Here is a 27,873-nt window from a genome sequence, read left to right as displayed (position 1 = left end):
CCAAAAGTAGAATGCCATTCTCCTTTTCTCTTCAGCACAGAGACCACTCAGAATTGCTCACCACTATCCAGGGGGCAGGGTTTCCAAAGGCTCCCCCTTGATCCCTCCAATCCAACGGCCACATGCCTCTCATTAGTCCTCCAATTCTCACTGTAGTGCAAACCAGGGGCCTTGCTTCAGGATCCCCTGCTCAGAGGGCCTGATTTCAGGTCCAGCTGAGTCATCCCTCCTCTGTCACAACAGCCAAGGAGAAGCTCTAAGACCCCCAAATGTCCAATATGGTTTCAAATCCCAGTCTTGCCACATACTTGCTCCCCCGTCCTCGATCCTCTTCTGTAAGATGGGGTGATATTAACTATCTCACAGGGCTGTCTTGTGGAATAATGAAAACAATGGTAAAGTGTTTCGCATGGTGTGTGTGTGTGTGTGTGTGTGTGTAATGCTTTTCAGTGTGGTTCTTGATGACTTGGTGCTTATTATGTTTTGTGTCATCTCTCCCCATAATCTTCCTAGGGGCTGTGAGTTTGAGAGGACTTTCCTTGGTAACTGTGGAGAGGGGTCTGTAAATATCACTGGAGAAGCTCCCTCTCCAGTACCCCACAATCAAACACATGGTTCTGCTGAGGTATCTGGAAGGTTCTGCCTCCAGCTTGCTTTTGCTTAGACTGGACTTGCATAGCCAAGTGCTCTAAAATGTTTCGACTTTATTTACAACCAGAACCCTCGTTCTCACCCCAGCTCTTCGGGCTTTGCTCGGGGGTAGGAGCTTGATGAGCAGTGACACTTCTACCAGGCCCAGGGCTTGCGGACATGAGCAGGTAGGCCCCTCACTTCTTCTGGGCTTGAGCCCGGGCCCGCTGAATCTTGTCAGCCGTGGCCCCATCTGTGGCTCCGGTGCAGTGGGACAATACGAGGCTCATCTCTGCCTCATTCCGGTGCTCGATGGCAATATCTGCAGCCTGAGCCACATCCCTGGGGTTTCAGCAGGAGGGGAGATGGTATTGCGCTGCCCAAGGGCACAAACCATGCCCCTCATCAGCCCACTGGCTCAGCCACCCAGCACCCTTAGGGCTCTCAGCAGACGCACCCAATGAGAAGCAAGGCCTTGACCTTCTGCTCGGGACCCACGCGGGAAGCATACTTTTTGGCTTCGTATTTGTTGTGTTGCTTCATGCAGATTTCCACAAAGGGCTTAGGAGAGGGAGAGGGTGGAGAGGGAAGATAAGGCAGTGCCCTCCTCTTCTCTCTCTTATGAGCAAAGCTCAGTGGATTTATTATCCCAATGTATTTTATATACCCGTCAGTCCGTATAACGGCCCCCCATTCCCACCTGACATACACATGTAACAGTTGTGATCTCAACGTTCTTTGGGCAGAAACAGCCTACCACAAAGATCTGTTAGAGCTTTGAGACCAATTATTTCCATGTGTCCACTCCACCATCCACTGCTACCCACTCACAGCAGGCACCTTCCTGCCCTCCCAGGGCCTGAGTTTTCTCTCATGGCTGCCCTTATCCCACCGACCCACCACACCTCTGAACCACCTGCCACAGAAAACAAACCCCTCAACATCCTCCACTGCCTCGCATATGTGCCCTCCCTGTGCCGCCCCCCCCACAAACAGGACTTTCCTTCAGGCACGTGGTGTCCCTTGTGGCCCTCCTTGGGGAAAGCAGCTCATTCTCCCTCCCCCCCAACATTTGCAGGCAGACTCAGGCCCATCCTCCCATGTGCCTGGCCCAGGAAGCTCCCACTAGCTCTGCGGGAGGGCTGAACAGATGTGTGAACAGACTGTCTGAGCCTGGCCCTCTCCCCAGTACTACCTCACTGGAGGTGGGGTAGAGGGAGGGCCCCATCTCACCAGGTAGCCGATGGGTGATTTCTTGCTCTTAGAAAACTTCTCTAGCTCCTCCCAGTCTTCCAGATCTGCCAGGGCGGTCAGCTTCAGCCACCAGAGCCTGTGGGAAAGTTGGGCATGGAGGTGTTGCAGGAGGGGCAGGGGGTCCTGGGACCTACAGGTACACCGGGCCCTCACCTACCTCTTGTCAGGGATGCGGAAGTCACGTGCCAGCTGCTCCGCGCGCTTGTTTTGGCCGCTGAGGATGAGGGTGGTGACCGTGTCGTGTAGAGACAGGTCTAAGAACCGGCCCCCCAGCTCATCTTCTAGGCGTCGCTGCAGCCGTAGGAGCCGCATTTGATCCTCTGTGGCCTGGGGACAGGGATAAGGCAGGACAGGGATGAGAGGGACAAGGAGGGAAGACCGGGAGGGGAGGAAAGGAGGTTGTTAGAGAAGAACAGGACAAACCTTGGCTGCAAACTCATTCTTGGCCTTGTAGAATGCGTCGGCTGCCGTCTGCAGAGCTGCGACTCGCCCCTCAATACGCTGCAAGGGCAAGAAGGGACACCTGAGTTCATAGCACAAAGGACCTCAGCCCTCCCACCCAAGCTATGGTTTTCTCCCCCATCCCTGTGCCCAGGGTTGCCACTGCCAGCCTTGGCCGCTGGGCACACGGCTCTGATGTCCCTAATGCGAAGACCAGCTCCTCTGGGACCAATCCCCGGCCTGGCCTCATGTCTTCTCAAGCTCTCCCTCCACAGTGAGGACCAAATGGGGTATGTGCTGCATTCAAGGCCTAGACTCCTGGAGAAGGAGCCAGACCAACGGCCCAGCCCGTGAGCCCCACCCGCCCTGCGGCCCTCAGACCTCCTCTGCAGCGTAGCTGGCTCGGACGTGGAAGCTGCCCAGCTCCTGGTGGTTGTCATCCTGATTGTAAAGGTCCTTCAGCGTCTCTAGCTCTTGATGCTTACAGAACTGGGGCCACAGAAGGTGGGCAGTCAGCAAAGCCAACTCAAGGGCTCAGGAGGCTCCACCCCACGCTGACCCCCTGCACACACCTGTCGGTACAAACTTAAGGCCATGGGCTGGTTCCGAAGCGTCATGAAAAAGTCTCCTCGGTTCAGCTCATTCTTCAGGTGCAGCAGCACCGTGAACACTATGGGATAATAAGGTGGGATGTGGGTCCAGCCTAGCCCCTTGCTCAGCCCAGGGTCCCCAGCCTTGTCCTCACCCAAACCCTGCTCACCCAGGTCAGTATCCCCACTCTCGATGGCCTTGCTTAGTGCCAGTTTGCTCCTCTTCATCTTTAGGAGAAGGGGAACCTGTTCCCCAGAGCGTGGCTCATATTCCAGCAGCTGTGGGGTGGGGAGGAAGGCACAGAGAGAAGGAGCTGGCCTGGGGACCTCTGACACCCACATCAGAGCATCCAGGGAGGGCTAGGCACCCACACCTTGATGGCCAGCTCCGTGCGGCCACAGCCATAGGCTCGTGCAGCAATGTCAGAGTAAGAGACACCAGGTGTGTCCCCCAGCTTCTGGTTAATGGCTCGAGCAACATCCTCGTCAGACACGTCCTTCTGTTGTACCTGCAGAGGGAAGGGGGTGTCACACAAACCTGGCTCTCACCCCTTAACCCCCACCCCCACTGCCTTGATCAGGACCCACCCTTTCAGCTCTACACTTATTTCCTACACCTCACCGGGGCCTGTAAGCCGCTAAATGCCCTTGAACTCTGTCCTATATCCTCACCTTGTAGCAGGCCCAGTGGGCCAGGATCCTGCTGACGCCCTGCACTTCAGGAAGCCGCAGGTACTCACATATCTGAATGGCCAGGGGGTAAAGCCTCCGCAGCACAAGCCTGGCAGACAAGGGAGGTGAAGGGCACAAGGGATAAAGTGGGGTAGAAAGAGGGCAGAGTGGTCCCAGCCTGTAACTCCAGCCTCCCACATCCCAAGGAAATGAATCAGGAGCAGTGACCACAAGAGCACACCAGGGGCTGTAATGCCCGCCCACTTACAGCCCTCCTCCCAGCACCCTTGGGCTTGCTGTACCTGTCCAGCAGCACCTGGATGGTGAGCTGCTTGTATCTGTATTTTATTTGGTTAAGGATCCAGCTGGGAGATAAGTCCTATTTGCCAAGGACCTTCAGGAGGCATCTCCATCCCCTTGCCCTTACACCCCTGGAAGTAAACACCCTGTCAGCACACTTGGGGATACTGGCTATAGGTGAGGGGAATCCCGATGTGATAGTCCCGAATGGCATTGAGTACACGAAGGTCCTGACACATGCGCACAAAGCTGTCGGGTGGAAATCTGTCCAGGAAACACTTTCCAAAGGAGGCCGCCTGAGAAGAACCAGAGGGCAATAGAGAGCTTCCCTTTCTGCCAGCCCACCCCTGCCCAGCACCCCCTCCCTCCAGCCCTGCCATCCAGCCCAACCCTGAGCAGACTCTTCTGCATGTCTGGCCAGTGCTCATGTCCCGCGGCCTCGATGCACTGCTGCACGGCCTGGGGCAGCTGCCCCAGCTCCTGGATCTCCCGGAGGTACTCATCCGCCTTCTGGCTCTCTTTCTGGGGAGGGGGGAAGGTGCCAGGGACAGTGTGTCATGACCGAGAACACCTCCATGTCTGGCCCCCAATCCCTCTGGGCTGTGGTTCAAATGGGCTGGTTTGGAAGGCTGCAGAGGTCGGACCCCAAATCCCCTCAGCCCACTCAGTCCTCCCCACAAAGTGCCCCCACACACCCCTGTATCAGCCCACAGTTGCCTGTGAGGGGCCTGAGACCTCTCAATAGAGCCCTGACTTGTGCCTAGACTGGGGGTTCCCTGCCCCTCCCTATCACCACACGAAGGACACCATGTCCCTTCAATCCACCTGAGCCAGCTCTCTCTAGCCCAGTCCAGCCCAATGTCCTGCCTGGACCCCTGTCTTGACAGGTAGCACTTGGCTGCAGGGGCATGGGCTGGGCCAATTAGGGGAAGGGGAAGGACAGCATCCTGGGGCCCAAGGAGAAGGCCAAGGCTTTACCTCATATTCCTTCTGGGCCTCCAACAGTAGCGCTCCGGGGGCCATTGAGGCAATTTTAAAGATCTCCTCGCTGGCCACTGGGAGGAAATTGGTAAGTGGGAAAGGGGGTCAGGAAACCCTCAGCCCTACCTCAGTACCCTGATCCTACTCCGGGGCACTGGCCCAGGGCAGCTGTGGTGCCGAGGAGCCCCTGCCCCGGGTCACCCAGCACTCTTATGAGGGCCTCACCTGGAACCTCGTGCAAGAACTCATGGGTACTGCGGGAGAAGATGCGGACCCCATCCAGCTCAGGCACCAGGTAGGAGTCCTCATCCAGCACGAACCTGAGCTTGGTCAAGGTTCCTAAGAGCGCCCAGAGATGGCGCAGGGCAGGCGACCCTCCTTCCCCCTCCTCACCCCCAGCAGTCCTCCAAGGATACTGGATGCCCTCAGGTGCGTCACCCACCACCATTAGCCGCCTCTCCCAGGCTACCACAACGGCCCTCTCCTTGCTGCGAGGACGGCTGCACCTGTGGACAGCACCACACACACAGACACACAGCATGCCTGGTCCACAGCCATGTCTCCCACATCACTGCTTATATCACTCTGCCTTGGGACAACCCTGCACAGGCTTGCTGCCGCTTATCCCATTCCTCTGGCTGACCTGTCTGCTTCCCTCTCATCCTGTGCTGTCAACTCCCAGGGGTATCTGGGGCCCACAGGGGACTGGCCCCTCAAACATGCACTGGCAGAGAAGACAAGATTCAAGCTCCACTTGGCTTGGTCAGTAGACAGGATGACTCAACATGTCCCAGGAGACAAGGCTATGTCCACTTCTACCCCCAGGATAACACCCTCATCCTCACCAGACCATCTGCTTCGGGGGAGCCCGGATGTTGCAGTTGAACTCACACAGCTTCTCCTGAAAGGGTGCAGGGAATGTCATGGCCCTGTCTCAGCAGTCACCAGTCTGGTTCAAAAGCCCTTCCCCTACCCCCAAAAGATCTTTCCTAGACACGGCATGGTGCCCCTGTGTTGTCCCAGGATCACACCTTGAGAGACGCTGTCCCCATCCAGATGTACCCTGTGTCTGTGAAGAGCGCCAGGTGTCTGTAGGTGAAGGAGACAGCCATCTGCAGGAAGCTGCTCACTCCTGGGGCTAGGCCAGGGGGTGTCTGGGGCAGGGCCGGGGAGGACACCAAAGATACTGACTTCTCAGAGCTTCCCACTGCCTCCCCCAGTCCCTCCAGTTCACTCCCACGCAAGGCCTCTCACCACTGCAGAGCAGGCTGCGTGATCCAGGAGGTAAAGATCAGGTCCTACAGCCAGAAGAATGTGTGCCACTCGGTCCTGGCACACTGTGGTCCAGCATGAGGGTGCACTCTGCAGACCTGCGGCCAGGGAAGAGGACAACTTCAGGCTGACCAGAGCCCCCCGTTTCTGCCTCTGATGGTCCCACGGACTGGAGGCACATTTGTGGGCAGTGAATGCTGCCTCAGGGGTGTCAGGGCTCACCTGGCACCTCTGGCATCCGGCGGAGTTTGAGGTCGCCCACGTTGGCACTGAGGGTGAAGCGGTGGGCCCCTGTGAGGATGGCCACCCCAGAACCAAACTCAGTATGGAAGATCCGGGCATCTAGAACCCGGTTCTGGAGCACCTCCTGGAGAGAGGGGCCATGGGTTGAGGGAACCACAGATTCCCAGACTCCATCCCTTTTCCCCAGCCCCCTGGGGCCCTTACGTTGCCCATGCTAAAGTGTCTCCGGAAGTCACCATGAAGCCCATAAACCAGCACGACCCCGTCTTCCTGCACACAGAGCAGCTCCTCCTCAGCTGACCAGCCCAGGGACACCATGGGCCCACTCTTCCACTGCAGAGGAGAGGGAGGTTCCAGAAGCTGTCCTCGGGGTGCCGAACCCTGTCCAGCCCCCAGCCGCAGGGCAGGAAGGGTGCTCACCAGAAGACTGGCCAGAGGCACACCAGAAGCCGAGTAGATCTCGAGAACTGGCCGTGCGCTGGCAGGCTTCTCCTTCCGCCCGGGGTTCCTCAGCAGCGCTGTGGTTTGAGAAGAAACCTTCTGTCCTAGCTGCCCAGGCCCACCCCATGCGAAGCAGGCCTTATGAACTAGCTCCTTAGGCCCGCCCCACATGCGGCAGGCCTCCCGAGAACCAGAATTAAAAGCATCTCAGTAGGGTGGAGTCGGGGTGGGTAGCATATGCCAGCAAGAACCACCCAACAGCAAGGACCCCAAGAATCAAGGACCCTGAGTTCATCCCACGGTCCCAGAGCATGCAGTGCCAGAGGGGTGACTTACCAATGGGGCCCCCATAGGGCGCAGCGGCCACCAGGCAGTCCCTCAGTTCCTCCTTCAGGTCCCAGTCCATGCTATACAGCTCATATTTCCTGCCCACACAGTGACAAACAGAGATTAGACTCGTCATGACCCCGCATCCAGATGGGCTGAGCCCCAGAGGAGCCCCTAATGCCTCCATCTGTTCCCCCCACCAGGGGCAGGGAGGGGGGTGATGACTAGAAACAGCTAGGCCAGCTGACCACGTGCATGCTTAGGGACAGCAGGTGAGGGAGCAGAGGGTGTTTGGAGGGCAGGCTGTGTGGCCAATATCCAGGGCACGGAGTGAGGTGGGACTAGGGTGGGGTGGTTGGCTGGAGCCTGCATTAGCAGGAAACAAGACCCTCCAGGAGGGCCTCTCAGGATAGACAGCCTTTCTTCTATTTCTGGTTCTTAACACTGAATCTGGTTATGGGCTTTACACCCAGAGGTCCAGCTCAACGCCTGTTGATAATGAACTCAGTTTTAGAGGTACTGAGTGAGCAGTGCCTGAAAGAAATCCAAGAGGAGCTCTTTAGTAAGCCTAGAGCTAGGGAGTGTCCTGGGTTGCAGATGCCAATATATGAATGCTTGACTCACAGGAGGTAACTGAAATTACAAACTGGCAAACTGGCACGAGATGACTGCAATCTGAGATATGCATGGATCACCAAGAGACGTGCTGCATGGGAAGACAGAGTAGGAAGCTTGAGGCATGCCATCATTTGAAGGCTGGAGGTGGGGAAAAGGGGACAGAGAAGGAGTGGACACTACACCAGGATACCAAGAGAAGACAATGTTCAAGAAGGAAGCTGTTTCGGCTAGTATCATCTCAGGAAACTTCCCGTTAAAGATCAGGAAGATGTCCATCATTTCTTTCTACTGACATTCTTCTCGGCATTCTAGCCAAAATAATTTAAGAAAAAAAACCCAGAGGTTTCCATTTTGAAGAAGGAATGAGGTTGCTACTATTTATTTACAAATAACGAGATAGTCTACTTAGAACATCCAAAGCAGTCTATGGAACAATGAAAGAAAGAGCTCAGTAAGTGATCAACAAAAATCAATATATTTTTTTCTATACCAATTAGTTTTCTATACCATAGCAAGAACTAATTAGAAATATAACTTTTAAAAAGATCCTAATCTTTTTTTTTTTTTTTTTTTTCTTTTTTTTCTTTTTTTTCTTTTTTGCGGTATGTGGGCCTCTCACTGTTGTGGCCTCTCCCGTTGCGGAGCACAGGCTCCGGATGCGCAGGCCCAGCGGCCATGGCTCACGGGCCCAGCCGCTCCGCGGCATATGGGATCCTCCCAGACCGGGGCACGAACCCGTATCCCCTGCATCGGCAGGCGGACTCTCAACCACTTGCGCCACCAGGGAGGCCCAAAGATCCTAATCTTGATAGCAATAGAACTATGATACCGAAGAATAAACCTAATAAACATTTTTTGCAAAATCAAGTCAGTTTACTCAAGGATACAGAAGACACGAAGAAATATTCTAAAGGATCTATAAATGCACGAGAATTCCATCAAAAATCAGCCCAATTTTTTGGTGGGTAGGGAAGCACAAACTGATTCTACAGTTCATCTGGGGGGGCAAAAAAGGTCATCTGAAAGAGAAAATACCGGATAATATTTAAGAATATTAGAAAATATGAAAACAGATATATATATCAGATATCGAATACACTTAAAAACTAAAGTTAAGGACTACCCTAGTGGCACAGTGGTTAACAATCCTCCTGCCAACGCAGGGGACACGGGTTCGATCCCTGGTTCGGGAAGATCCCACATGCCACAGAGTAACTAAGCCCATGCGCCACAACTACTGAGCCTGCGCTCTAGAGCCTGTGAGCCACAACTACTGAGCCCATGTGCCACAACTACCGAGCCTATGTGCTGCAACTACTGAGCCCACGTGCCGCCACTACTGAAGCCTGCGTGCCTGGAGCCCGTGCTCCGCAACAAGAGAAGCCACCACAACGAGAAGCTTGCGCACCACAACAAAGAGTAGCCCCTGCTCGCCGCAACTAGAGAAAGCCCACGTGCAGCAACGGAGACCCAATGCAGCCAAAAATAAATAAATAAAAACAAAATACTTTTTAAAAAAGCTCTAATTAATTGTAAAAAAAATGAAAATAAAAGTAAAAGAAAAATGGTCAAGGGCTATATCATAACTATGTGAAAATATTTAAAAATGAAACATAAAAAACTAGAGAAAAATGTAAGCTAATATTTTCATAATGTGAACTATAGAAAAGTCTTTCAGAGTAAGACACAAAACCCAGAACTTACAAAGGAAAAGACTGATAGACTTTATCACATAAAACTTAACATATGTATGTTAAACATTAATGCATAAAAGTCAAGTGACTACTGTGAAAAAATCTGTAACATTTGTAACAAAGGGTTATCATGGAGAACACTTAAAGAGCTCTTTTACAAATCAGTAGAGACAACACAATAGAAAAATAGTCAAAGGATATGAACAGACATACTTAACAACTAGGTAAATACGAATTTAAAAATTATTTTTATGTTTTGGCCATCTGAATGGCAAAAAATTAAGAGGTTAATAAATAACATGGAATATTGTTGAAGATGTGGAAAAATGAACACTTTCCTACACATTGGTGGGAGTGTAAAATGGTTCAACCCTTATGGAAGAGAATGAAGCACTTATGTATCCAATTTTTAAATGTGTATGCACTCTAACTTAGCAATTTCCTTCCAAGAGTCTAACCTATGAAACTACTTGCACAAGTACACAAAGGTATGAATTCACTGCATCACTGTTTCAAATAGTTTTTTAAAATCCTGGAAAAATCTCCTTAAATGCCCGTTAAAATGCGACTGGTTAAATAAACTACTTATGCCCATTTTGGGGACTATTATGTGCCTATTAACAAAGTGACTGGGTATGTTGACACGAAGTGGCCTCTAAGATATATTGTTAAGTAAAAAAAAAGGCAAGCTGCAGTGCAGTATGAACTATATGAATCCACTTACACAATAAAAAACTGAGCACATATTTTTACAAGCATATTTACATGTAATCCCATGTATGTGTGTAAATACATAGAAGAACTCTCATAGGTCTCCACACTGAGCCAGCGTGGAGAGACAGTGGTTACCTTTGGAGAGGGTGGTGAATGGGGGAGGGGAATAGGGAGCCTGACAATTTGTAGGCTATATACTTTTGCATTATTTGAATTTTTCAACCCCATGTGCAATTGTTTTGACCTTCTGTTACTAAAATCCTTAGATGAAATCTGATGGGAAGATAGATATCCAAACAAACCTAGCATGCCAGTTATCAATTCAATGACACTCAGCTGCAAATTCACTCTTCCATATGTGTTTTGTGATAACAGACAGTAGTATTCTTCTAAGAATCTCTCCTTCACAGTGAGCCTGATGTTGAGCCTCCTCAGTAGAGGGCGCTGGAGGAACACTGCACGAGGAAGAGGCTTCTCCTGCTGCTTCCAGCAGGGCAGTCACCCGGCAGCCCGGGTGTGAGGACATCTGGTGGTGCTCTGACCAGCCATGCAGCAACCTCCAAGGCTTGCCCAGACTGGCTCCCTGGACAGACACAGCATTCCTGGCCTCGTGCCTACACCAGGCCCTACTTCCTCTGCATGCCAAGATGCCCGGCCACTGACTGCCCTGCCCGTAGCCTTGTTTCCACTGACCCCCTCTGCACAACCATGCACCCAATCACTGGTTGTGGCTTGCCTTACAGACACTAAGTGCTCCAGGCTGCCGGCATCAGCTCCCCAACTCCCTCTGCAAGCCCGCACCACTGACCCCTAGTTGCAGCTCACCTGTGCCCCCTACCCGCTGAACCCCAGAGGGTTGCTTCTTGCTGGCCAAGCAACTGTGGACCAGCTCTGGCCCCGGGAAACCAGTAAACTTCACTGCCATCCGGTGGGCTGCAACTGTATTTTCTCTGAGGTCTGAAATGAACCCCAGCCTGGGGAAGGTCCCTCCTTCCAAGTTTGTCGTTTCTTGAGTACTCTCCCTTAGCCCTAGGCTACCATATAAAAATTTCTCACATCTTATAGTTACTCTTTATGACAGCTTAATAATTCCTTACATTTATTAAACTTGCCCAGTTTACATCTCCTGACTGGACCCAGACTAACTGGTGCAGGGAGTGGCCCCAGGAGACAGACCCCTAAAGATGGGATTTGAGGACTGGTTTGGTCATGTGCTTGGGATTGGGTGCAGTGCCGTGTTCCCTGACAATGCAGAACGGATGCTAGTAACCCACTGTGTGCAGCAGCATCACAATTAACCAAACCTGTAGTTCAGTGTAGTGAAATGCCAAGTCAAACACGTGCTTGACTGTATGGCAATAACGATGATTATAAAGGCTGTGGTGTGGATGGGTCATTTTGAGTGCACCTGAACATTTACGAAGAGAAAATGACAAGGTTATGTCCATTAATTTTCAGCTGCGGTCATGGTCTGAGAAGCAGAAAGCTTCTGTAACAGCCTAAAAGAATCTCTTAGTTCTTGTATTCACACAGCTGCTACTGCTGAAAATCAAAGACAGAGTTTAATTGTATGGGTTGTTAAACAATGACAGTTAAATTCTCTGGCACATGTGAAAGTTAGGGCACTAATTAGAAAAGAAAGGAATCCTGAAACTTGGAAGGGAGATAACTGCTTAGACCCAGAAGAAACTGACAATCTTGAGCCCCCAAGTCGTTCTGAGTCTTCCTCACCAGTGGAAGTAGCTTGCCCTCCTGTGTCGGAGGAGACTAGCCTTCCTCTACTTGAAAACCCTGTTATGCTCTCACTTGAGGTAGATGTCTTGGGAGCCTCCCTCTCCAAGGCTGACCTGGCTAACATTACTGCTGAGTGGTTAATCGGCCAAGAGCAGAGACCAATACATGGGCCCAGCATGGCACCATTCCCAGGGGGAGCAGTCTGCAAGTCGATTACACTGGACTTCTTCCATCATGGAGGAGGCAAAGATTTGTCCTCACTGGAATACATATTCTGGATGTGGATTTGTCTTCTTTACCTGTAATGCCTTTGCTAGCACCTACCATCGTGGACTTACAGGATGTCTCATGTACCATGGGATTCCTTGGTGGTCCAGTGAGTAAGACTCCATGCTCTCAATGCAGGGGGCCCAGGTTCGATTCCTGGTCGGGGAACTAGATTTTGTGTGCATGCCACAACTAAGAATCCTCATAATGCAACTAAGAGCCCACATGCCGCAACTAAAACGCAGCACAAGCAAAAATAAATAAATAAACAGAATGTCTCATCTACCGTTGTAGCATTCTGCAAAGTCTTGCAGCTAATCAAGGACTTCACTGCACAGCAAAGGAAGTGCAGCAGTGAGCTCAGGTCCATGGAATCAACAAGTCTTACCTTATATCCCATTACCCAGAAGTGGCTGGTCTAAATGTACTGACGACTCAGTTAAAGCACCAATTGGGAGACAGTATCCTAAAAGTATGGGGCCCTGTCTTACAGGATGCAAGCTTATGCTTTGCATCAGAGACCATTATATGGTATTATCTCCTCCACAGTCAGAATATGGGGGACCTGGAATCAAGGAGTGGAAGTGGGAGTGGCTCCTCTCACTATTACACCTAATGACTCTCATTAAAATATTGCTTCCAGTTTCACTAACTTTGAGACCTATTGGAGAGCTTAGTCTCCAAGGGGAGAATGTTTCCACCAGAGGACACAACAATGGATTCACTGAATTAGAAGATAAGAGTGCTACCCTGGGGACTTCCCTGATGGCGCAGTGGTTAAGAATCCGCCTGCCAATGCAGGGGACACGGGTTCGAGCTCTGGTCCGGGAAGATCCCACATGCCGTGGAGCAACTAAGCCCGTGTGCTGCAACTACTGAGCCTGAGTGCCGCAGCTACTGAAGCCTGCGCGCCTAGAGCCCGTGCTCCGCAACAAGAGAAGCCACCGCAGTAAGAAGCCCGCGCACTGCAACGAGGAGTAGCCCCCCCTTCGCCGCAACTAGAGAAAGCCTGTGCGCAGCAACGAAGAACCAACACAGCCAATAAATAAGTAAATAAATAAATAAATTTATATATATTTTAAAAAGGGTGCTACCTTGCCATTTGGGGCTCCTTATGCCACTGAAACAACAGCCAAGAAAGTGGGGTTAATTTACCGGCTGAAGTGATTATCCTGATGGCCAAGGGGAAATCAAGCTGCTGCTACACAATGGAGGCAAGGAGGACTGTCTGAAACCCAGGGGATCCTCTGGGGCACCTCTTAGTACTTCCGTGTCTAACAAAAAGGGTTAATGGAAAACCTCAGCAACCAAAAAAAGCAGAATGACTGAGGTTTGGGTCACTTCACTATGTAAAGAGCAGAGCGGTGAAGGTTCTGGCTAAGAGCAAGGGAAACATGGGATGGGCAGCTGAAAAAGGAAGCCACAGATATTAACTATGATCTTGTGACCAGTTACAGAAATGAAGACTATAGCCACTTTGTGTATTTTCTCTGTGTTTGTTGTATGCATGCGTTTATATATATATACCAGCCATTATCTTCTCTCCTTCCCATTTTTATTTTATACACAAATTATTAGAGGTTAACTTTAAAATTCAAGTTTTAGGTAACAGAATATTCAGTGGGACTATAATTCAATTTGAGGAGTAACTAATATAGTGATTGCTACAATGACTGTTAAGACTGTATGTCTTCTCACTTTGGGAAAAAGAAGTTTACTTTTAAGAAGGATGGTATCTTGTTAAGCAGAAATATAGAGTTGTTTTGTTGTTGTGAGGGAGTTGAAGTGTAGAGGGCACTTGTGGAAGCTGATCAGCCAAAGAATGGACTGTGCCAGTTATCAAATTATTGCCTCCCAGCTCCAAATTCATCCTTCAATACACGCTCCACAGAGAGCTAGATGTTAAGCTTTCTCAGTAGAGGGCCCTGTAGTAAAGGGATATTGTAGGAGGAGGTGGGGGTCTCTGGCTGTTTCCAGCAGCTGCAAGGTCAGTCAGCAGTGTGGGTATGAGGACATCTGGTGATACTCTGCCCCAACCACGCGCCCAGAGCACACAATCCCTTGGTGACCTCACAGCCTTGGCCTGGACTGGCATCCACCTTCCCGTGGTTCTCTCCACAAGACACCGCATGCTCCAGGTCTCCTGCTCATACTGGTGTGCAAGCCCATGAACCTGGCCACCAGCTATGGCTCACCTGTGCCCTATGTGTGCCCAGGAGGGCTGCTTCCTGCTTGTCCAGTGACTGTGGACCAGCTCTGGCCCAGGTAAACCAGCAACTCCCCCACCATCCAGTGGGCTGCAACTATACCTTCCCCGGCGAGGTAGGAACCCCAGCTTGGGGAGGGCATCCCCCCCTCCAACTTGTCCTTCCTTTCTCCTCAGCCCTAGGAAAGGACAGTTTTATGTTATCTTATAGTTACTTTGCTATCACAGTTTAATAGTTCTTTATATTAAACTTCCCCTATTTAATCACTGTATGGTTTGTCTCCTAATTAGAATCATAGTGATATTAACTGTGTCACATTCCACAGACCACTTGCTTGTCACAAGGGGGAAAACGGGTGAGGATGTGGCCATCAGCCTCCAACCTACCTGTCAATCTCAACTTCCCTCGTAGCAGACAACCCGATACAATGATGCCTCCAGATGAACACCACACATACATCACCTACAAGGGGTTTCTGCCAAAAATGTCAACCTGAATTTGATCAAGCCTTTAGATCTAACACACAGTTTCAGGAAATACAGGCTATGATAGAGAGAAAAGTTCAAAGGCACCACAAGGAAGCAAGGGGACAAATCCAGAAAGCGCCTAGGTCTCTAAAACAAGTCAATGTCATGAAAACAAAGGGTAGGGGTGAGAGTAAGGATGATAATGTTCAAGTTTACAAGAGACTTAATTAAGAGAGATAAGCAGGGAATTCCCTGGTGGTCCAGTGGTTAGGACCCAGCCCTTTCACTGCAGGGGCCCAGGTTCGATCCCCGGTCAGGGAACTATGATCCCTGCAAGCCACACAGTGCGGGGGGTGGGGTGGGGGGGGTAAGCAAATGAATAATTCTGATTTGGGTCTCAATTTGAACAAACCAGTTATAAAAAGGCATTTCGAAGACAACTGGAGAAGTCTGAAGGACTGGTTGCTAGATGATATTAAATGTTCATTTTGATTGGTGTGAAATAACACTATAGTTTTATAGGAAACTTTTTTTTTCAAAGTAATACACATTTAAGGTGTGACTATAATTTACTTTAAAATATAGCAGAAAATGTATTTGATTTAAAAGATGTCTGGATATTGTTTTTACATGGTCCCAAAAAGTGTGTGTGTGTTGAGGGATGGGGGGCGGGTAGATGAAAAGTGAATGGCAAAGTGCTGACACTTGTTGAAGCTGAGTGATGAGCACATGGATGTCCACTACACTACTTTTAGAACATTTATGTATATTTGAACACTTTCTTAAATTTTTTTAAACTTACAAGTAGTTGAAGCAAATGTATTACACATGATAACAATTTTTAAGCCTAAACAACGGCTATGGGTATTCACTCTACTATTCCTACTCTGCTGTACATTTAAAATTTTTCACTGTAAAAACTTAAATACAAATTCCAAGAAAAAAGGGAGGTCATCTCTATCCAATGCAGTCAAGCTCAAATGAGGCCTGAGCTGTGTCCAGTGCAGTAACAGGATGTCACTGAGAAGAGAGGGTGGTCAGACGATAGTGAGTGATCAGTGGGAAGAGAGAAAATGGAAGCAAGTATAGGTGGCAGTTTTCAGACCTTTGGTGAGGTGAGGAGGAGGGACTTGTTTATTTTTTGAATAGGGAAGTTTATTTTTTGTTAGGAGGGGGAGATTTGAATATAGAGGTTGAGGTCTGAAAGGGAGCCCTTGAGGGTAAGGATCGTGGAAAACAATGTAGAGGTCTTCAAATTTTCCTGCAGCAAAGAAACACCTGGCTGCTTGTTAAAATACAGATCAAATTCCCAGGACCCAACCCAGAGATAATGGAGTAGATCTGACCTACGAAGCTGCATGCAGCCAGCATCTCGGGTGACCTTGATGCAGGGAGTCCTCCGCAACAACAGCTGGAGAAACCTGTGGTGGCGGGAGGGTGGATGGACGGCGCATGGTTTCTGAGAAGGCAGGGAGACGGGGCACATCTCCTCAGCAGGCTGGCAACACAACAGGCAGATTTCGTCAGGGTAACCCTACACTCTTCTAGGCAATGACTTCCAGCTCTCTGGGAAGCACAAGGTGAAGTCAGCGATTGGCAGGAGGGACCCAAGGAGGCTTCGGCTGCAGTCCAGGAGGTTAGCATCGACACAGACTGGGGTGGGAAAGAAGCGTACGGGTACAGGAGTAAGGGTCATGGAGCGAAGAGCAGCAAAACATGGGCCACCTCCTCAAGGCTTCAAGGTAAAGAAGGCTTCTCAGGGACAGTGAGGTGACTCAAGCTATGCCTCAAGGTTGGCCTGGGGCGTGGATGCACAGACTGAGAGCAGCATCTCAGAAAAGTCTAGAGGTGAGGACTCTGTGACGCTAGGCCATATCTTCAGTGAGGAAGGTCAGCTACGTATTTCTCCTCTACCTGCAGGTCCTGGAAGTGGAAATCCCCAGAGCAGCAGTAAATGGACCCTGGGTCTAATACCAGAAAATCACTAAATCTAGCAGGTATGGCAGTCTCAATTCCAGCCCCCTCCAGGAAACAGTGACAAAATCCCTGCTGCAGTGCAGCTGAACTGCTGGAAAAGCACGGTCCACTGTAGTAAGAGAAGAGCTTGTGTGAAAATAGATGATCTCCAGCCTGTCCAGGCTGAGCTATCAGATCACTGTGGAGGAAGAAGCGCATCAGGTCTAGCCTTGGGGAATAATCCATCAGTTCCAAAATCCCCAGGCCCTGAAGAGAGACCACAATCACCCCCAAAATCCCTTGACTCCAGCCTGCCTTAAAAATAAATACTACTAAAGTATCCTTGTGCTGGCAATGTAAAATGGTGCAGCTGCCATGGAAAACAGTAGGATAATTCCTCAAAATAATAAACACAGAATTACCATATGATCCGGAAATTCCACTTCAGGGTGAAAACAGGGTCTCGAAGAGATATTTGTACACCATTGTTTATAGCAGCATTATTCACAATAGCCATGAGGTGGAAGTAACCCAAGTGTCCATTGACAGATGAATGCATAAATAAAATGTGGTATATACATACAAAAGAATATTATTCAGCCTTAAAAAAGAAGGTAATTGTGATACATTCTACAACATGGATGAACCTTGAGGACAGTATGCTAAATGAAATAAGCCAGTCACAAGAAAGCAAATAGTGTATGATTTCACTTGTATGAGCTATCTAGAGTAGTCAAATTCATAGAGACAGAAAGTAGAATGGTAGTTGCCGGGGCTGGGGGAAGGGGAGAATGAGGAGTTACCATTTAATGGGTAGAGAGATTCAATTTTTTTTTTTTTTTTTTGCAGTCCACGGGCCTCTCACTGTTGTGGCCTCTCCTGTTGCGGAGCACAAGCTCCGGACGCGCAGGCTCAGTGGCCATGGCTAACGGGCCTAGCCGCTCCGCTGCATGTGGGATCTTCCCGGACCGGGGCACGAACCCACGTCCCCTGCATTGGCAGGCGGACTCTCAACCACTGAGCCACCAGGGAAGCCCTAGAGATTCAATTTTGCAAGATGAAAAAGTTCTGGAGATTGATTGCACAATGTGAATATACTTAACACTCCTGGATTGTACTTTATAATGAATAAGATAGTAGATTTTATATTATGTGTATTTAACCACAGTTTTTCTTAATGTTCACGTTTATATGTGCAAAACAGACAAACGTACAAAGCCATAAAACCTACTATAGTAGTCAACCTCTCTTCTACGAAGAGTTCCACAAGTACGAAATGTACCTTCAGTCTCCTTCACCATAAAGGATGTTTCTAAGGGCTTCCCTGGTGGCGCAGTGGTTGGGAGTCTGCCTGCCAATGCAGGGGACACGGGTTTGAGCCCCGGTCTGGGAGGATCCCACATGCCGTGGAGCAACTAAGCCCGTGCACTGCAGCTGCTGAGCCTGCGCTCTGGAGCCCACGAGCCACAACTACTGAAGTCCCCGCGCCTAGAGCCGGTGCTCTGCAGCAAGAGAAGCCACCTCAATGGGAAGCCTGCACACTGCAGCGAAGAGTGGCCCCCACTCGCCACAGCTAGAGAGGGCCCGTGTGCAGCAACAAACACCCAACGCAACCAAAAATAAAAATAAATACATAAATGAATAAAAATATATTTATTAAAAAATAAAAAATAAAGTACCTGAAACACTGTGTTCAAAACCAAGCGCACCCTTTTCCCCACCAAACTCACTCTTCCTTTCTCATTATGTTAAGCCAAAAATCCAAGTCATCCTCGATTTGTTGCTCTTCCTCCTCCCTACCAAATGCAACTCATCACAATGTCCTTCAATTTTACCCCCTTAATATCTCTCCAACTGGTCCCCTTCTCTCCATCTCCAGTGCTCACCACCATCAACTTCTCCTTGGTCTATTCCTCCAGCCTCCTAACCAGTCTCCATTCTTGCTTGCCCCTTCCAACTTGTTCCCCTATTGCCTCCAGGAGGAACTTAAAACACACACACACACACACACACACAAATCCAATCACATCAATCCTTTCATTCAGGCTTCCCACTGGTCTTCAAATAAAGTGGTCTCTTATCTTGTCCCCTTGTCTGTGGCACTCCAGCCACATTGGCTCTATTTAGGTCACTGAGAGTGTCCTGTCTCTCTCACTTCAGTATACCTTTGTATATGCTCTTCTTGGATCCCATTCCCTGCACCTAGGTCTACTCATCTTCTGGATGGGGTATTGTTTCCTTCAGAAAGTCTTCTTTTCCTCTGATTTACCAATCTGTTATATGCTTTCTGAGGACCCTACACTCTCCTTTACTTCACTTTTTATGATCAAACAAATACAGAGTCATTAGTGGTTATCAACTGTCTCCCTGCTGGCTATAAGTTCTGAGGGCAGAAAGGGTCCATGTCTTTTTATTGGCCCAATATACATTCAGCCTGGCAAAGGGTTGGGGAAAATTATTTAATGGTATTATCCCAAACTGGGTTTTTAGAATAAAAATGGTTAAAATTCTGGAGCCTCATAAGAACTAATCACCATTACCTCTCCTTGCCCTCCCAAATTAGTGATTTTTCCAGAACATTACTTCCAATGCAAAAGAATCCCATCCTGTAGATAGGACTTGAAATGTCTGCCACCTGTTTATCATTCATTCACTTATTTGAACATGTATTAAGTCCTGGCATAAGGTTATGCACAAATACAAATAAAACCTAGTATCTGCACCTAAAATATTTTCTACTCTGGTAGAGAAACTAAAACACTTATTTTATTTTCCTACTTAAAAACAAAAACCCTATGCTTTAACACAGGTTCTAGAAGAAGACTGGGCTCAAATCTTGGCTCCACTATCTGTGTAACCTGGTCACCAAACTTCTCTGTTCTTTAGTTTCCTCATCAGTAAGATGGGGTTAAAATAATGATACCTACCTCATGGGGCTGTGAGACTTAGACAATTTAATACACATAAAGTACTTAGCATGGTGTCTAGTACATAGAAAGGCTCAACACCCATTACCAAGAGCAACACATCGTCTGCAGCAAGGCTTATACCTCTACTCCCTTCTGGCGGTACAGCACAGGTAAGGGTAGGCTAGCCATGCAGATCATGTCTATGGCACGTACTCAACGTTTACACTCATTTAAAACTTTATTGGGGGACTTCCCTGGTGGCCCAGTGGTTAAGAATCTGCCTGCCAATGCAGGAGACATGGGTTCGAGCCCTGGCCCGGGAATATCCCACATGCCGCGGAGCAACTAAGCCTGTGTGCCACAACTACTGAGCCTGCACTCTAGAGCCCACGAGCCACAACTACTGAAGCCCGCGTGCCTAGAGCCTGTGCTCCACAACGAGAAGCCACTGCAGCGAGAAGCCCACGCACCGCAATGAAAGTAGCCCCCGCTCGCCGCAACTAGAGAAAGTCCGCGCACAGCAATGAAGACCCAATACAGCAAAAAAAAAAAAAAAAAAAAAAAGATAGTAAAATTTTATTGGTGTATAAACAAAGCTAAGACTTCATATGATAACCAGGAGTTCTATGGCAATGAGGTCACCATTCTCAGTACTCTATTTAGTAAGTCTGTGTAGGCAACATATATTTTCAAAAGTAATACATATTAATTTTTTATTGATTGATTGATTGCCGCGTTGGGTCTTCGTGGCTGCGTGCGGGCTTTTCTCTAGTTGCAGTGAGTGGGGGCCACTCCTCACTGCGGTGCGCAGGCCTCTCATTGCAGTGGCCTCTCCCACTGCAGAGCACGGGCTGCAGGCGTGCAGGCTTCAGTGGTTGTGGCGCACGGGCCTAGTTGCTCCGCAGCACGTGGGATCTTCCTGGACCAGGGCTCGAACCCGTGTCCCCTGCATTGGCAGGCAGATTCTTAACCACTGCGCCACCAGGGAAGCCCCTAGTTAATATTTTTAAAAGTATATGCTGTGTCGTAAACACCAAATTACATGCTATCTATGTCAACTGACAACCCTTCTCCACAAAAAGTTTAAATCACTGTTATTTCCTACCGACTTCCCTGATTTTTAACTAAATTTTTGCAATATTTTTCACATTGTACAGGCACATTTATAAGAATCAGAAATAAACAACAAATGCAACAGATCTCTAAAAATTGCATCAAGGCATTTGTCCACCTCAGAAGTGTTAAGGGCTGACATTTTTACATTGAAAAGTTTTAACATGTGAATAACAATGGTGTATAGTTTCACTAGCATTAACAGCTGTCTTCTATTGAAGTAAGACCCCCCAACGCGATGCCTTTGTGATCTTTAGTTGCAACCAATAAAGTATTTTTTTAACTTTATTAGGCAACCACTACATAGCAGGCACTGTTCTAAATATGCACTGGAGATAAAGAGACGCAAGAAATGCTCTCAGCTCTCAAGAAATTTGGTTTAGCAGAAGAAACCTATACAAACATTGCCCTGCTGTGCCATACATAACAGACCTCTTAGCACTGGGTCTTGTGAGACCCAAAGGAAAGTCAGCTGAAAGTCAAGTCTGTTGGGATTAGATCAAGGGAGGTTTCAGAATGAACCCTTAAACTAAGTCCTGAAGGATGAGCAAGAATTCTCCAGTGAAGTAAAGAGGAAAATGGCAGTGCTCACAGAAGGAACTGCAGGCTGGTGCAAACATAGGGAGCCCTGAAACGTCATGATGTGTTGGGATCCTGTTCTGTGCAACTGGAACACAGATTTGGGTAGGAGTTGAAGAAGAAATTGAAGTCGAAGTTGAAGAGACAAATAAGGCCGGTTTATAGATATAACACGAGAAGGAGTTTGTACTTTGTTTTTCAAAGAAGGGAAGCCATTGAAAAAATCCTAATTAGGGTAATGATGTGATCAGTCTACACTTTAGAAAGATTAGTGGTTTAGGACTCCACGACTCCCATGAGAGGGCTGCCCCTAGCAGGGGATCCTCACTCGCGCTGCCTCTGGATTTAGTGGCGATTCGCCTCCTTCTCCCAGCCTTGGTCAGCACTGTTACCCCGCCCGCCGTGCAAGCCGGCCCCCGTAGGAGCACCCCTGGTCTGACTTCAGCAGCACTTCCCGGCAGGAGACCGAGCACTCACTGTCACCCGTGGGCGGCCACCCTCAACGTGATCTGAGCATCCTTCCAGAGGCTGACAGCCCTGGGCTTCGGTTGGGCTGTGCCGCTACCTGTGTGACCACTACGGCTGCCTCAGTTTCCTTCTCCGGAGAACGGGAAGGCCCGGCCCTAGGTGGCTGTGTGTTAAGTGGTAGACGCCGCGGGAGAGCCGGCGAGGGGCGGACCCCAGCGCCGTAGAGACCGCGACGCGCGCCTCCGGCTCCGCTCAGAGACTCGAGCCGGCGGGCGAGCGGGATAAGTCAGGCCGTGGGAGACAGGGCGGGGCGGCTCACCGGTAAAAGGCAGAGTCCCCAAGCGGGTTCCAGTTCGCGGTGTAGCAGTCCATGGCTGGTGCAGGCGGCAGCCGGCCAGCGCCGAGTGGACACGCACCTAGCGCGGGCTCCAGGCAGGCACTTCCGCTTCCGCCCGTCCGGGTCACGTGGCGAGGCCGCAGCCACGGCCGTCACCACTGTGGGCGGCTACACTTGGCCGCCGCCGCGCCCCCTCCCACGCCCGGGTAGGCCCGGCCCTGGCTCCTGCTCCCCACGGCGGCCACCCCTGCTGCCTTCCTGTCCTCTCGGGCGTTGGGGGGCCGGGCAGAGCAGGACATGGGTGACCGGAAGTGGGAGTTGTGAGTGTCGCAGCCCGGGGCGGGGAGGGCCCAGGCGCTGTCGGGCCTCCGCGACTCACGCATGGAGAGTGCTGGGCGTCGGGCTGCGCACCGACCGCTAACCGGGACGCACGGGCTCTGTGGGGCAGAGGCTGTGCTGAAGCGATCGGCCTCTTCGGGCGCGGGAACATGAGGCCAGGCCCGGAGCCCGCTGCGGGAGTGGCGCGCGGTGTGCGGGGCTGCCCGGGTCGCGGGTGAACGGCGCGGCGCCCCGGGACTCGGTAATTGGCGCGCGCGCGCGCGCATGCGCGGGGCGGCGGCGGCACGTGGCGCGGCGCAGAGCTGCACCGCGCGGGAAGCGCCTCGGTGTTCTGGAGCCCTGCGGGCCTGGCGACCTCCTGCCTCCTGTGCCAAGCGTAATGGAGACCGGCGCCACCTGGTCCCTGTAGCCCAGAGCAGCCCGGAGGGGGCCGCCACTTGTCTCGTTTATTCCGTGTGGACCCTGGAGCCAACCTGTCCTGAGTCCCCACCCTCGCGCGGCTTAGTGGCGGCTTAGTGGCCTCTCCCTGCAGCCCGTCGTTGTTGGCGGCGGCATGGTCTTCTGTCTGGAAAACGAGGAAGTGCGCCGCCCGCTGGGAAGCACCATGGTCCATATCCAGGCCTCTGAAGTCCAGCAGCTGCTACACAACAAGTTCGTGGTCATCTTGGGGGACTCAAGTGAGTGCCCTTCTAGAATCACACTTCCTGGTCCCACACCTGCAGCCTGTTTTCTGCATCTGGACGCTCTGTCTCCATCTCAAATCTACTAGTCAGATACCTAGTCTGTTCCAGTCCAGTAGGTTTTCTCTTTTTATTTCCCTATCGCCTTCCACAGGTGTCCTGACAGATGTAGCTTGTCAAGCTTTTCACCCCATCCTTGCTCAGCATTTTTCTTCCTGACAGTCCCCCACAGTGTCCCTCATGGAAGCGGTGGATTGTGCTGTCTGTCTCTTGGGTGACTTGGCTGACTTATTTCTGCCAGGTGATCTTGGGTCACTATATGCTGAGTTGAGGAGTGATGTACAGCTAGAAGGAACAGAGGTAGTGCCAGGACTTTGTAACCTCACCTTCTCTTCTGTCTCTAAGTCAACACTCCACAAAGGTGGTGTTGGGCAACCCCAGCCCTGGGAAGATGGGAGGCCTGGATTTGGAAGGAGCTGGGGTGGAGTGCGGCCTGCCTCAGCCTCAGGATCTCTGTCTCCCTGCAGTCCAGCGGGCTGTGTACAAAGACCTGGTGCTTCTGCTCCAGAAAGACTCACTGCTCACAGCCGCCCAGCTGAAAGCCAAGGTGAGGGAAGCTTGGTGGCCATGCCAATGGTGGGTGGGCACAGACTCTGGCCTGGTAGGGTCCTCCTCCCTGGCATGGGTCTGACCAGCTGGGTGGGGGGTTGGGCAGGGGGAACTGAGCTTTGAACAGGACCAGCTGGTGGCTGGGGGTCAGCTGGGTGAGCTGCACAACGGGACACAGTACCGGGAGGTCCGCCAGTTCTGCTCGGGTTCTGGCCACCACCTTGTACGCTTCTACTTCCTCACCCGCGTTTACTCCGAGTACCTCGAGGGAGTCCTGGAGGAGCTGACATATGGGCCTGCCCCGGACCTGGTGATCATCAACTCCTGCCTCTGGGATCTCTCCAGGTTGGGGCGGGGGGAGAGGGAAACCTGGGGTGGAGGTATGGCTCAGAGGCCACCCACCCCTGTGCTCTTGCCCACCCTTTGTGCTACCCAACAGGTATGGCCGCTGCTCGATGGAGAGCTACCGAGAGAACCTGGAGCGGGTGTTCATGCGCATGGACCAGGTGTTGCCAGACTCCTGCCTGCTGGTGTGGAACATGGCAATGCCCCTAGGAGAGCGTGTCACTGGGGGTTTCCTTCTGCCCGAGGCAAGTGACCAGAGCCCCTTAGGATAGAGGACGGGGCAGCTGACTGGTAGATAGAGGACCCTCCCTCCCAAACCTGCTTCATTCTGTGGCTCTTAGATGCTGCACTTTCTCACTCAGCTCCAGCCCCTGGTGGGCTCTCTGCGGCGGGATGTGGTTGAAGGGAACTTCTACAGCGCTACACTGGCTGGGGACCACTGCTTCGATGTCTTGGACCTCCACTTTCATTTCCGGCATGCAGTACAGCACCGTCACCGGGACGGTGTCCACTGGGACCAGCATGCCCACCGCCACCTCTCACACTTGCTTCTGACCCACGTGGCTGATGCCTGGGGTGTGGAGCTGCCGAAGCGTGACTATCCCCATGGTGAGCCCTACCACAAGTGGGGACGGTAGTGATGCAAAGAGGGCCCTCAGAGCATAGGGCTCATAAACAACAGGACAGAGATCCTCAAGGGGAGTAGAGGCCCCTTGAAGGACCGTTGTGGATCCTGAGTGCTCCTTCCTTCCCCTGGGTTTCTATATGGTCTAGCCGTGTGGTCACCTATGTGTATGTGAGTGAGCATTGAGCACATAAGGCAGCATGTCAGAGACCCTTATGCTACAGATAAACGGGAAAGGAATGGGAATACTTTTAGATAGGAGTAGATGTGGGGGGTGGAAAGGCAGAAACAGGAAAGGTAATCCAGGCAGCGTGGCAGAAACAGCGAAGCCCCTTGGCTGGTGCTGTCACCCCTTCAGTTCCTGCCTGCTTATAAAGGGAACGTTGTGGGTGCTTGTTCCATGTCTGCTTCTGCCCTGGATCGTGTCCTCCAAGGCTGAGGTTCCTGCCTCACTTGCTGACAACTCATCCCTTTAAGCCACTTGTCTAGGACAGTTGCTGTGTACATACTACCTACAGGATAGTGTTTATCGAATTGGAGACACGAGTCACGTTAGAAGGCAGTAGTAGCATTAAAGGATGTGAGGGCACAGAGAGGTCAAGAATGTCACTTTTAGCCTGGAGTTGGAGCATCAGGGAAGTGAATTAGGACCTTGATTGTATGGTCCAATTTCTTTGTTTTTTTAGGTGAGAACTAAATCTCATCTAAATCAGTTGGAGAACTGATGTCCAACAAAGGAAGGGTTGCTCTAAAGGTTGTAAGGCTAGTTTGTCGTGGCTCAGGTCTTATGAATCCAGTTTGGAGCCACAGAAATAGGAACGTCAAAGGGAAGAGCTGGGTGGGAGGATGAGTTGGTGGGTTTGGTTAGGGCAGATCTCTTTGAGGTACTATGAAGATGTTGAGTAGATTTGGAGTCAGTGGTGCCCAGCAGGGAGGTGGCAGCTGAGGGCATGAATGTGAACAGCGACGGAAAGAGCAAAACAATAGCCATGTTTTGGAGTTGGAAGGGAAGAGGGGCTGGTGGAGGAAACGAAAGGAGACAAGGGTAGAGTCACTCTCAGGGAGGACAGAGGCTCTTGGCCACGTGACTTGTCAGGAAGCAAGGAAGTGGTTATGTTTCGTAGGATAAGTGTTGAAGGCGTAGAGTAGGGTTGAAAGAGGAAGTGAGCAGTTGATGAGAGAATGGCACCTGGGCAAAATACTCTTTGTGGGAGGAAATATGAAAGGAACAAGGGCCTACTGGGAGAAGGAAGCGACAGGATCTTTGTTTTTAACAGAGAAGGTTTACTAAGCTTATTTATTGGTCTGTGGCGAGGAGCTGGGAGAGGAAGAAGCTAAAGATACAGGAGCTGGGCAACAGAGGGAGGCGACTGGAGGGGAGCATGAGGTCAGAACAAAGGCAAGTCCACTGACTATTGAGACAGGCAGGGAAGAAAGAGCGCAGCTTGGGCTTGGCCTGAAATGAGAGGGGATGAGGAAACCTGGGTAGAAAGTAGAGGGTGCTGTGTTCTCCAAGAGGAGGGAGTAGAGGTTTAGAAGTGTGGACAGCCAGAGTTCAGGGCGGCCTGGCTCCCCAGGCCTACCTAAAACAACCATCCCATTCCTAGACCCGTGGATTGAGGACTGGCCAGAGCTGGATCATCTCTTCCAGGGGAGCCAGGGGCAGCCCCCAGACTTCGGGGAGCAGCTGGCCTTGCCCCCACCCTCTCCCTTACCCCTTCCCATGCATTTTCCCTACCCTCTTCCTCAGCCCTCCCCACCTCCTCTGTTTCCACCCCTACCCCAGGACCCCCCTTTTTTCCCAGGCCAGCCCCTCCCACCCCATGAATTCTTCAATTTTAATCCAACAGAAGACTGCTCGATGCCACCCCACTTAGGTAGGTGCCTCTACAACCTCCCAGCACACCTTTTCCAGCATCCCCTTGAACCTCCCCCATCCTAGCCTTCTTTGTCCAGGTGGGCTGAGAGGAGTTGGGTAGCCCTTGTGCCCCCCAGGCTTGGGTTCAGTCACTGCTGAGTCTGGAGCAGCATCTGTAGACTCATTAATTAGCTCATTGATTGTCACAGTTTCCTGACTTGGAAGTAGGGGAAGTAGTATGGCCATTTTGCAAATGGGGAAATTGAACCCCAGAGAAATTCACCCTGGAGGACCAGAACTGCCTGAAGGCAGAGCTGGGCTCACCCTGGCCAGAAGCCCACTCTGATAATGGCTGGTTCTCTTGTAGGATGTAGCCCCGGAGTGAACTTTGTGCCTGGCCCCCTGCCTCCTCCAGTCCCCAGCCCTATCCCCCATGGCCAGCACCGGGGCCTGACCATCCACCGGGGGATGCCACGCTGTATTCACACCAGCCCCTACCACGTGCCAAGGACAGGGGCACCCTGCAGGCAGCGTCCGAGACACTCAGACAGGCTGATCCATCCATACAAACTGGACAGATGGCCTCCTGCCCATTCGGGGACGTGGCCTGGGTAGAGTGGATCTTATGCTGGGGCTGAATGTACCAGTGGCCCTGCAGTGCCTGCTTGCCACCCCAGGTGCTGGGCCAGGGTATCTTGCTATGCCTGGCATTGTTGTTGTCCATTGCTGTCACCAATAAAGGCATGGAAGAACAGAGTAGCATCTTTTTATGTAAGGGAGTGGGTCTCCCAGCCATGATCTTAAACGTTGGGGAGGCTGCCTCTGGGCTCTCTGCGACCTTGGACCTTTTAACCCACACTGTTTAGAGTCATTGAATGCATCCTTCCTACTGTCTCACACACTTGTTTACACCCTCACCAGAACACACGTGTACTTAACAAAGACCCTGGAGGGGTTCTCTGTTGTCAGCAGCTCTTTGGGATTGGGAAATATCAAGGGCTGAGTTGAAATTGTCAATATTTTATATGCAGTTTGGAATCTGGCTAGATCTCACCTATACCAGCCTCACACATTCGTGTGTATGTTCAACATTCATCTGCTCCTGGAGATACAAGACACATACCTTGCACAATTTCTTGGCACATGGTAGACACTCATTAAGTGGTTGGAACTAAACAAAAAGCTCCCGAGCCCATGTGGGAG

The 27,873-nt window shown here is 50.9% G+C and overlaps 2 protein-coding genes across 10 annotated transcripts; one reads left to right on the top strand and one right to left on the bottom strand.

Moving 5' to 3' along the window:
• Positions 1-684: 684 nt before the first annotated feature.
• VPS16 (VPS16 core subunit of CORVET and HOPS complexes) lies at positions 685-22,339 on the bottom strand. 4 transcript variants are annotated; one of them, XM_060120030.1, is made up of 27 exons: positions 22,197-22,283; positions 8,657-8,788; positions 7,952-8,077; positions 7,776-7,857; positions 7,161-7,249; positions 6,804-6,901; positions 6,588-6,716; positions 6,363-6,507; positions 6,123-6,238; positions 5,900-6,022; positions 5,714-5,769; positions 5,285-5,374; positions 5,094-5,188; positions 4,866-4,942; positions 4,278-4,409; positions 4,056-4,183; positions 3,890-3,925; positions 3,588-3,696; positions 3,290-3,424; positions 3,086-3,194; positions 2,898-2,995; positions 2,707-2,814; positions 2,308-2,385; positions 2,042-2,211; positions 1,864-1,960; positions 1,088-1,191; positions 685-972 (listed from the first exon to the last, which is right to left on the bottom strand). In XM_060120030.1, exons 3-27 carry the CDS (start codon positions 8,046-8,048, stop codon positions 828-830), a joined length of 2,646 nt encoding a protein of 881 aa, XP_059976013.1. In that variant the 5' UTR covers positions 8,049-8,077; positions 8,657-8,788; positions 22,197-22,283; the 3' UTR covers positions 685-827. The 4 variants fall into 4 exon arrangements, with proteins under 4 accessions (XP_059976013.1, XP_059976016.1, XP_059976014.1 ...); XM_060120032.1 differs by having other exon boundaries at positions 823-959; XM_060120033.1 differs by lacking the exons at positions 7,776-7,857; positions 7,952-8,077; positions 8,657-8,788 and having other exon boundaries at positions 22,197-22,339.
• PCED1A (PC-esterase domain containing 1A) lies at positions 22,337-27,426 on the top strand. 6 transcript variants are annotated; one of them, XM_060120035.1, is made up of 8 exons: positions 22,337-22,534; positions 23,086-23,230; positions 23,761-23,840; positions 23,949-24,187; positions 24,282-24,432; positions 24,529-24,796; positions 26,420-26,689; positions 27,038-27,426. In XM_060120035.1, exons 2-8 carry the CDS (start codon positions 23,107-23,109, stop codon positions 27,283-27,285), a joined length of 1,380 nt encoding a protein of 459 aa, XP_059976018.1. In that variant the 5' UTR covers positions 22,337-22,534; positions 23,086-23,106; the 3' UTR covers positions 27,286-27,426. The 6 variants fall into 6 exon arrangements, with proteins under 6 accessions (XP_059976018.1, XP_059976021.1, XP_059976020.1 ...); XM_060120038.1 differs by having other exon boundaries at positions 22,337-22,794; positions 24,102-24,187; positions 24,550-24,796; XM_060120037.1 differs by having other exon boundaries at positions 22,337-22,794; positions 24,102-24,187.
• Positions 27,427-27,873: the final 447 nt, after the last annotated feature.

The sequence above is a fragment of the Mesoplodon densirostris genome, chromosome 16 (assembly GCF_025265405.1).
Source record: "Mesoplodon densirostris isolate mMesDen1 chromosome 16, mMesDen1 primary haplotype, whole genome shotgun sequence".
Classification (NCBI taxonomy): domain Eukaryota; kingdom Metazoa; phylum Chordata; class Mammalia; order Artiodactyla; family Ziphiidae; genus Mesoplodon; species Mesoplodon densirostris.
Note: the sequence above shows the minus strand (reverse complement) of the source record. Positions and strands in the feature narration are given on the sequence as shown.

Excerpts from the sequence above, each read along its gene's own strand:
- VPS16 (XM_060120030.1), bottom strand. The coding sequence starts at position 8,048 with ATGATGGACATCTTCCTGATCTTTAACGGGAAGTTTCCTGAGATGATA. Across the intron at positions 5,375-5,713 it reads CCCCCGAAGCAGATGGTCTG|GTGCAGCCGTCCTCGCAGCA; the intron begins GTGAGGATGAGG and ends TGCTGTCCACAG. Across the intron at positions 5,189-5,284 it reads GACGCACCTGAGGGCATCCA|GTTCGTGCTGGATGAGGACT; the intron begins GTATCCTTGGAG and ends GACCAAGCTCAG.
- PCED1A (XM_060120035.1), top strand. The coding sequence starts at position 23,107 with ATGGTCTTCTGTCTGGAAAACGAGGAAGTGCGCCGCCCGCTGGGAAGC. Across the intron at positions 23,231-23,760 it reads GGTCATCTTGGGGGACTCAA|TCCAGCGGGCTGTGTACAAA; the intron begins GTGAGTGCCCTT and ends GTCTCCCTGCAG. Across the intron at positions 24,433-24,528 it reads GGGGTTTCCTTCTGCCCGAG|ATGCTGCACTTTCTCACTCA; the intron begins GCAAGTGACCAG and ends TGTGGCTCTTAG.